The sequence below is a fragment of the Octodon degus genome, unplaced genomic scaffold, assembly GCF_000260255.1.
Source record: "Octodon degus isolate 3935 unplaced genomic scaffold, OctDeg1.0 scaffold00107, whole genome shotgun sequence".
Taxonomy (NCBI): domain Eukaryota; kingdom Metazoa; phylum Chordata; class Mammalia; order Rodentia; family Octodontidae; genus Octodon; species Octodon degus.
Genome location: NW_004524683.1, coordinates 1,907,478 through 1,917,625, shown reverse-complemented (window position 1 = coordinate 1,917,625; position 10,148 = coordinate 1,907,478). Strand labels below are relative to the sequence as shown.

At 39.1% G+C, this 10,148-nt stretch overlaps 1 protein-coding gene across 2 annotated transcripts in view; it reads left to right on the top strand.

The window, feature by feature from the left end:
* The first annotated feature begins 27 nt into the window (after positions 1 to 27).
* The window catches only part of Btf3l4 (basic transcription factor 3 like 4), a 29,383-nt gene continuing 19,262 nt past the window's right edge, over positions 28 to 10,148 (top strand). Inside the window, exons 1-3 of one of the 2 annotated variants that reach the window (XM_023724217.1) lie at positions 28 to 142; positions 4,526 to 4,592; positions 9,043 to 9,156. In XM_023724217.1, coding sequence (XP_023579985.1) covers positions 4,539 to 4,592; positions 9,043 to 9,156 — 168 coding nt within the window. In that variant the 5' untranslated portion in view covers positions 28 to 142; positions 4,526 to 4,538. Of the gene's footprint in view, positions 143 to 261; positions 1,117 to 4,525; positions 4,593 to 9,042; positions 9,157 to 10,148 lie in introns of those variants that run through there. The other variant, XM_012516453.2, reaches the window with a different exon arrangement.

Below are 10,148 nucleotides of genomic sequence, written 5' to 3'. Positions count from 1 at the left end.
TTAGACGGATGTGGGTGGTGCCTCCGGGGTCCGGCTAGGGAGGAAGAGTTTAAAGGTGCAGATCACGTAAAAGAGTCGTGTGGCTGCTTTCGAGCTCGAGTTGTTTTCCTGGGTTCCAAGTCCCGGGTCACAGAGGAAAAAGGTGGGCCAGGGTGATGGGGACAGGGAGTGGTTCGGCGGGCAGAACAGTTGGGTGCATCCTCTAGTCAGGCTAGTCCCGCCCCCTGAGAGTCACTGAATTTAATATTCAAAACGCAGCCTCTCCCAACAGTGGTCTGCTCGCCCGTTGGCCTTGAATTGTCCTTTTCCCTCCTCACGTAAAAAAAGGCTAGACAACCGGATTTCATTCCTGCTCAGGTCTCTTCGAAATCCGGCTGCATTGTAAGATGTCGTACCTGGCAGGCATGCCCTTTACCGCTAGAGTAGCGCCAGGCCTCATCGTTCCTTGCTACCGCTAGTCTTCTACTTAGGGATGATGCAAGGAACTGATGCAAGCTCCAAGAAAGTCAGATTTGGGTCCTCTTATTGCAATAGCTGACTAGGAGTAAGGGAATCAGGGCATAAGTCACTTCAAGCATTTAAAGTGTAAAGGTTCTTCCGGTTAAACGTTTATTTTTGCTTTGGGTGGTTTTATTCCTCGTTTTGCCCGCTTTGCTCTACAGCAGGCAGGTCAAAATCAGCCGTCTTCTGTACTGGTTTGATGGTCCCCAGCACCACTGTGCATTTAATGCATAGTGAAAGACATCCTAACAAAGCCCAAACCAAAACCACACGCAGACCTTTCATTAGGTTCCACACAAATTCTAAGAATGGACACAATGGAATACTTTACGGGACTGCAAGCTCGGGGATGCAGCTCATCTGTCCGCCCGGCTGCCAATAGAACTACTGGGAAAAGCCGAGCTGGCTGGGCTCTGTAGTTGCGTTGTGCGCTCGCGGGATTGGCCGCCGGGAGGGGGAGGGGCCGGCAAAGTCACGTGGGCTCCGCTCCCACCGCCCCCGCTGCGCCCGCTGCCGCCGCCGCCGCCGCTGCCGCCGCCGTCTTTCTCTGTCTCCGCCGAGGCAGCCATCTTGCTCTTGCCGCGTGCTGGTATTGGAGGACCCTCCCAGCTTCAGGTGAGACCCCCGGCGGTCCCGCCACTCCGCGGCCTTGGGCCACAGCGCACGGTGTTCCCCCCGCCCTCTTCTTCCGACACCCGCCAACCGCTCGGGCTGCCACTTCCGCCGTGGCTGATCGAGTAGGGGCGGAGGCGGCCGCCTTGGCCTGTCGGTCACCGGCGGCGCAGCTGGGGGTCGGCACCTGAGGGATGGTCCCCAGCACCACCGCCCCCTTTGGAGGCGGGCGGGTCGGCACTGCGGCGCCCGAATCCTTCCCAGGAGGCGGGTGGATCGCCCTCCCCCGTCCCGCTACGCCTCATTATTCACAGCAACGTGTCCTAAGCTTTGAGCTTTACACAGCCTTTCTGTTGGCATCTCCTTTGATCCGCCCAGTCTACAGATAGGGAACTGAGGTTAGCATCCTCGTCCCGTAGCTCATGGGACCGAACTCGGTTGCAGCACTCTTCATCTTGTAATGGCAGTATTTGTTTACAAAGTGTGGCTTCCTTTTCAGGTACTGCCTGATGATTGCTGGACAGCCACACTAGTACACAGCTAGTGAATGGTGGTTTCAACTTCCGTTCCCACGTTTTTACACTGTAGTTTAGCTGTCCCCTCGCGAGAGGTAAACAATAATTACTAGTTATTGAGTATCTTATGAGAGCTGTGCCCTGTGCTTCACAATCTGACCTTTAGTTCTCAAAACAACCTTGTGAAGTATGTAGTGATACATACATCTTTTCTAATGCAAGAGGATCCCAAGTTCGAAGAAGTACAATACTGCGAAACCTTAAATGGCAGCCTTGGTCTTTCAGCTTTCACATCCTATGCTTATCTTAGAGAAACTTAAGAAAAAGTCAAGCTAAAAGTTCAAGTTACTTTTATCTCTAAAATATGATATATGTGAAAGTACCCATGGCAGAGCTTGAAACTCAGCCACTCAATTTGTATTAACCTCATTATTACAGTCTTTCTTGAGTCCATGAGGAAAATGCTGAAAGATTCTTGGATCCTCAGGGAACCACTCATTAATCATGTGGCTATAAGAAGTTACTTTTTCCCTTTCATCATAGAAATGAACCTCATTTTGTGTTTAAATTGGGAGGGAGATGAACTTTTATTGATATCCTGCAGCAGCTATTTGTGAGGGCCCCACACATATAGGAATGACAAGTACAATAAAGATTGAAGAATAGAGAATTAAGCTAGGTGATCTTTGAGGTCTACTCCTAGATTCTGAGCTTGACATCTCTTCTTTCAGACTGAGGCCAAGCCTTTCCTACTTGAATTCCACACACACCTACTTCTAATAGACAAAGGACCACACTTCCACCCCTACTGCCTTGAGCAGCTAGCTAGCCTCCCTAAAATGTCTTGTCTTTGAAATACTCCTTTGGAAAAAGATACCTCTCAGTTTTGTTATCCTACTCACCTGGAATAGAATCTGTTCTTTCATCTACACATTGATTTAAAGAGATGCTTTTGTTTCAAACAAGTCAGGACTCTTTGTCTTCTCTTCCCAACCTCCATCTCTTCTTTTGGGGATTACTTAAAAATGCAGAAGAGTCCCAAAGGATTTACCCTGTGTTTAGTTCTACTATTTTCACTTAGCCTCCTTTTTGCAAGAAATTCCTTAAGTTCTTTATTAGTTGACTATAGCTGTATGGACACATCCTTTTTTTTTTTTTTTTGGACACATTCTTTTGAGAAAAATGAATATTGGTCCTTTTCTGTGGATGTCTGAATAAAAAAATTGGGACTTACATCATCAGATTTGAGTCTCTGGCAAAGTTAAAAATTGGTACACACCTAACACTTGTTTTGCACACTTAACACATTTCTCATAAAAATATTTTCAGCTGTGTGAGGACTGATAGACAATGCTGAGCAAAGGGAAGTATATTCTAATTGTTACTTAGGAACTGGACTTTAGCCTTAAAGCAGAGATACGTACAGGTTAGTGCAGCATACTAACCTGCATTTTTAAGTTCAGTGTCAGTACAGAATGATTATCAATTATATAATCTTGAATTTTCTTTCATTTCTCAAATGAGAACAGTTACCTTTTTCACCTGAAGTATTCATGCAGAAGATAGAGAACTAGCCAAAAAATGTTAAATGGCCTGTCTCCTTATTCCCTCCTTCACAGCTCAGAATTTATGAGCCACAGAACAAGTCAAACAAAAATTTTAATAAACTTTTAAATTGACTTATTTTTTTGTTGAGGGGGCCTGCCCCTTAGCTCAGTTCTTTAAGTGGCTGCTTCAACAAAGCAGTCAGGCTCAGGTTGCTGGGGTTCGATCCCCAGAACTCTAGCCAGCCAAACCTGCCCTGAAGGCATTCAGAGCAAAAAAAAAAATCCTGCCACTTATTTTTTGTTGATTTTAGTAGTAATAGTACTGAGAATAGAACCAGGGGTACTCTACCACTGAGCAATATCCTCAGCCCTTTTTTAACTTTTAAGATGCAGTCTCATAAGTTGTCCAGGTTGGCCTGTAACTTGTGCAGTCTTCTGCTGTAGTCTCCCAAATGACTGGAATTACAGATACATGCCACCATGCCTGGCTTAAATTTGTATAATGTAGAATGTTAAGATTCATTATAAACTTAAGAATGTTTTCCTTCTTAGAACTATCATGACCAGACTGAAATTTATGGTTTTAAAATGTTTTCAGAATCTTCAAGAGCTATAAAAATCTTATTTTTAAGCATCTCCCCAATTTAGTAATTAATGCAATTGAGATATATTTTTGTCAAATTCTGCAGTGGTGCATTTTACTCTTTTGCTTTTTGCTAAGTGTGACATACTTTGTTACCGCAGGGCATTGGTGAATACTGAAGTGCTGCAGAGGCACTGTCTGGAAATCCTGTTCTGTTTCCCCATTATTAGCACCTCATCTGACCTTGAATAGAGGACGTGACTATTCATATCTTGATAGTTTATTGTTGAATTTCTCTTTCTACTCTTATTTTCTTTTTGTTATCTGGATGGTTTAATAAAGAATGTCATTGGGAGGAGATGATCTACTTGAAGGTTTTGTTGATAACATTTGGTAACAGTTCTCTGCTGTAAACATTTTTGAGGAAAAACTGGCTTGCCTACAGAGATTTCATAATTGGTTAGGCTTTACTGAATGCCAAAGAATTGAATCATGTTTTTAGGAGGAATATTCAATAAGTGACTTAGAATCCCATTGTTTTTTCTGTTTGTGTATTGATTACCTTGGGGTATTTCAGTTTTGATTTTTTAAGTACCTGATTTATGAAGCCAAATAAGTTATTAATATTTACTAAGAAGGTAGTATTAATATGATCATGATGTTAATGCATACTGAAAGCTTAGTGAACCAAAAGGTACTGTTTGCATAAACAGTTTTTTAATTTTGGTAAAACAGTGATTTTAACAAATCTATTTTTCCCCCCTTAGATTTACCAACAGCATGAATCAAGAAAAGTTAGCCAAACTTCAGGCTCAGGTCCGGATAGGGGGCAAGGTGAGTGTGGCATAAGAAAAACTGATAGGAGAATGTATGATTACCAGATAGTATTATTATTTTAGATTTGTGGTCATTGAAAATCTAAAATCCTTTCAACGATCAATATCAAACCACATTCCAGTATGAAAATAATTTGTCTTGAAGACATTTCGTTTCATGGTATGCAGTGGAAATAGCCACCTTTGTTTGACTCCTAACTGCTAGTTATATAACATGAACAAGTTACCCAACCTTGTTAAGCTTCCCTTTTTTTGTCTGTAAAATAGAAACAATTCTAAAAGATGCTTCCTGTAATTAGAGTAACACTTGCAAGACACCTACTGTGGTATCTGTAACAGTGTTGTAGATACTTAATAAGTAATTGATGGCTATTATGTTAGACTCACCTGCAGGGTATGCCAGTTAATAGGGTTTTTTCACCTTGACTGAGTGACCCATAGGTACACTTAGATTCACAAGAGGTTTAACTGGAGATGCTTTGGATAATTAGAAATTTTGTCAGATTTGCCTTCCAAATTCATACCTATTGTATGTTGGTAAATACGAACATGAGTTTTCTTAGTCTGTGTACTTAAGGTGTAAAGAAATGATTGTTCTGAACACCGCGTATTTTTATTTCTCTTCAGCTATGGCCCCATACTCAAGGAGAGTATTCTACCCTTATCTTTGTCCAATATGATGTTTGTAAAAGTGAAGAGGAACCTGAAATCCCAGCACTCAGGAAGCAGGAGGATCACTTGATTTTAGGCCAGCCTAGACTATATAGTATGAGAGGTCTTGTCTCAAAAAAACTGGGCAAGTTTTTAAAAAGGGAAAGGGAAAATAATCATTTATCGCAGACCTTGGGAAAAGGTAGTAGATGGGACACCAGGCCATACTATATCATTTACATTTCTAACCAGCACAACTCCTGGGAGTGGAGACAGTAGAAGGGGAAAGAAAGAAGAGGCATGTACTTTCTCATTTCACAGTGCTGCAATAAACGAGTCTGGAATCATATAAATCATGTAACTGCAGTAGTTGTGTTACACCCTTAGATGTGATGTGATACACCAATACAAAAACTAGAGGTATGCAAGAATACTATACCTACAAAGACTTTATGAAGTACATCATTACTGTACATTCTAAGCCAGTGGTTGATCATCTGTTCTTTTGCCTTCTGTTTATTGAACACTAACCATGTGCCCAGTCCATAATAAATAGACCTGGTTTTGACATAGCTGAGTTCGAAAGAGAGAGATGGTCATAATTATAATGAAGAATAATGAATATTATAATGAAGTACTTTTTAAAGGGTACTTTTGCCTGGGGGATGCAAGCTGAGATTTAAGGATAAATTAGCTTTATCATTAGACAGATGAAAGACTTAATGGGAGATATGATAAAAGGGGATTGTCATTCCCACACGTACAAAGCACAGTAGGTACTGAGATAATTTGGTGGTTAACCAAATGGCTAACTTTAGCTTGGTAGAGTTAGGATATAGAGTACATAATATACAAAGAATAGTAGGAAATCAGAAGACCAGAAAATTTGGCAGTTCCATCATAGTTTTAGATGCCAAACTAAGGAGATTAAGATTCTATCTTGTAGGCAGAGGGCAACTATTAAAGAATTTTAAGAAGGAAATGACAGCCATTTTAGAACAGTAACTGCTGGCAGTGTGGGAAATGAAATGCAAGTTTACCATAGAGACAATTAAGCAGCTGTTGCTATATAGTATGGGATACAGATGTAGGGATTGGAACTGACATGGCTTAATGACTGGTGGGGAATGGGAGATGAAGGGCAGAGAATAGTCTGGGATAACCCACAGAGCTTTGGTTTTAGAAACTGGGTTTATATGGTTTCTATGTGTATCAGATACACAATTTAAGAAATAAAATATTGGACTGATAAACTGTTTAGACATACTGCATTTGAAGTACCTGAGGATCGTTTGCATAGCAAGGAGTTGAGCTATCCGAGTCAGGAATGCTTCACAAATACATGACCATTTATGTAAATAATGGTCTTTCCAACAACTGCTTGTCTTTACAACCTCTGCTACTAGAGCTCTTGCATTGGACTTGTTGAGACTAAAGCCCAACCCTCTTTTTATTTTTACTTTTTTCAAAGGACTGCAATAACATCCAGAGACTGAAACTGTCATTCCTCATTTCAGAAAGTTTTTATTTTTTGGTTGGTTTTGTTTTGTTTGTGACTGGATCTTACTGTGTAGTTCTGGGTGGCCTTGAACACACAGCAGACTTTCTGCCTTGGCCTCCTAAATTCTGGTTCACCGCATGTGCCCAGCTAGTTTCAAAAGTTTTAATCCTCAAAACTCAATGTTGCTTTTAATACTGTTTGAGTTCTGCTTTAAGGTTATATATATTTTTAAAAATTAGCCCTGGAGTTTAATGTATTGTTGTATGTATGTATGTATGTATGTATGTATGTATTTTTGCAGTGCTGGAGATTGAACTCAGGACCTTGTGCTTGCCAGGCAGGTACTAATGCTGCTGAGCTATCTCCCCAGCGTGTTAATATATTATTTTTAAATAGTTTTCCAATGGAAAAGTGTATTTTAGGGTTTGAAGTATTCACATAGAAAAGAGTATTTTGTATTTCAATAGTGTAATTTTCAGTCTCTTGCTCAGGCCAAAATCCTAAACATTCTAGATTCTTCTCTCTCTCTCTCTCTCTCTCTCTCTCTCTCTCTCTCTCTCTCTCTCTCTCTGGTACCAGGGATCAAATTCAGGAGCACTAGATTCTTCTTCTCATATATCAGATCCCTCAGAAATCATGTGTTTCATGACAAACTGACCCCTCAGCATCTCTACCACAGCCCTCATCTCTCACCAGGATTGCTACAGTAGCCTCCTGATAGTTCTCATGGTTTTTCACACAGCAGCTTAGTCATAAGCAAATAGATCAAGTCATCTCTATACTTAAAATATTGAAAGGATTTCTATTACAATTAGAATAAAATCCAACTCCTGTCCATGAAATGTTAGTCTAGGTGATCTGGCTCTTATCTGTCTTTCTAGATTCACTTTTCCTCTTTCTTTCTCATTATGCATTCTGCTCTAACAATACTGACCTGCATTTTCTTTCCAAAAAAGGACAACTTGAGTCTTTATTTTGCTTGAATCAGTTTTCCACTAGTTGTGGGTTTCAACATGTATGTTACCTCTTCAGGGGAACTCTCACTGGTCATTCTAATAAAGTAGTGCTTTGTGTTCATCCACTCTTTCTGTGTTCTTGTTTTCATTTTGTTTTGATTTTATAATCGCCTTTATCTTACTTGAAATAACCTAATTTGCATATGCATGTATTTACTTTGCTGTTATTATAAGAACTTGAACCTCATTCACCTAATAAACATTAATTGTTACTATCTTTAGACTTTATAGTAGAGGTTGGTAAGGGCTGCATTCTGTAGAATGCTTAAAATTCTTATATAAGTATGCCAAGTTGTCTGGAAGTTAAAATAAGTTTTATTAGCAGACAGCATTTTAAAACATAATGTGTTGAAATAGCAAAGGCTAGGTATTGGATAAGAATAAGAACTGGGGGGCCGGGGAGATGGCTCAGTAGAATAAGTGCTTCCCTGACAAGTGTAAGGGCCTGAGTTCAATCCCCGGTTCCGCCCAAAACAAAAAGGAAAAAAAAAAAAAGTCAAGATCAAAAGACCAGGAAAACTTAGTGAAGTTTTGGGGCTGGGGAGATGGCTCAGTGGAATAAGTACTTCTCTGGCAAGCACAAGGGCCTGAGTTCAATACCCAGTTCCACCAAAAAAAAAAGAATAAGAACTGGTTATTTCCCCTGTAGTTATTTTCCAATTAAATAGATATATGATAGGCACACCCATGTTTGCAGCAGCACAGTTTGTAATAGCTAACTCTTGGAAATAGCTCAGATGCCCATTAACAGCTGAATGGATAAAGAAAATGTGGTATTTATACATAATGAGAGTACTATTCTGCCATGAAGAAGGATAAACTTGAGTCATATATAGGAAAATGGTTGCACTTTGAGACCAAAATGTTAAGTGAAATAAATCACACACAAACTTCAATACATATAACATGGTATCTTTTATATTAGAAACCCATATATAAATGTAGCACAAAGGGGAGATCTGCAAAAGGAAAAGGGATAAAAAATGGAGAAGGGGAGTAGAAGACTTAAGATGTGTTATATACACGTACCACACAGGGTGTGTAATTGTTATGTATTGCAAACGTGTACTGATGAAAAATAACTGGGTAAAAAAAAAAAAAAAAGAATTAAGAACTATTTAGAACAGAACTTCAAAAATCTGGGTTAGGCTGACAGTCACAACTGTGAATAGTCTTATTAATCATTACTATTTAGATTTTTATGTTAGATTATTCTGATAAGATGTGATTGTTGTCACTAGTTACTAGGCATACTGACATCTTTTCCAATGATTTTTCAGGGTACAGCTCGCAGAAAGAAGAAGGTGGTACATAGAACAGCTACAGCTGATGACAAAAAGCTTCAGAGTTCTCTGAAAAAACTGGCAGTGAATAATATAGCTGGCATTGAAGAGGTATGATCACTTTGGAGACTTAAATTATATGGCCAAATAGGACATGCACAAGTAATGGTCTGAATTTTCCAAATGTGAAATATCAGCTTAGAAGAATCTTGTTGTCATTAAGATGTCTGTGAGTTACAGCTATTGAATTTGCTTTTTGGGTGAAATCAGGTGATTTAGTGGACAGCTAAGGATTTTCATCCCCCTTTTTATTTTATTTATTTATTTATTTTCATCCCCTTTTTAGACTCAAGGTATTTGTATATATGACAAGTTTGTGGAACTGCTTTTGAATTTTAATATAAAGATTTTTCTAATAATATAAAAATTAACACCAAGATTTCTTCAAATATGGTAGAATTCTTTTACCTTAGGGGCACCTTTGTACTGTGTAAAACCTCTTTATTGCCTCATTGAAAGCCTCCAGCAATAGCTTTACTGGATTATATTTTATTAGGAGTCTCTCAAAAATTAAAATTTGAAATCAACTTACTGGGGTATTTTTGAGAGAGTTTCACTATGTAGTTCAGGCTAGCTTTGAACTCACTGTTGTAGTCTACACTGGCCTCAAACTTGTAGTGATCCTACTGCCTCAGTTTTCCAAATGTTGGGATTACAGGTGTGCTCGAGTTTATTACATTTTAATGATACTATATTTCTCAGATGAGACCAAAGATGAATGTTAGTGTAAAAGATAGTCAAGAAAAAGTGTAACATCAACTGTTTACTATCTGTTTTCATCTACCTCTGCCTAATGATTCTATTTCTTTTTTTTTTTTCATTTTTTAATTAATTTTATTGAGAAAGAAGTAGCAATGAGACAGTCTCAAAACAGGTTAGTAGGACAGTTACAATAATTAATACATTCCATATTGTTGTCTTTACAGTAGGTATTCATAGTATAAGATGCAGACATGATATCTTGTCTAAACACTATTAGTACAAATCTTTTTTCTCATTGAACTAAGAGAAAGTAGCTGTATAACTATCCTATTATATCTTCC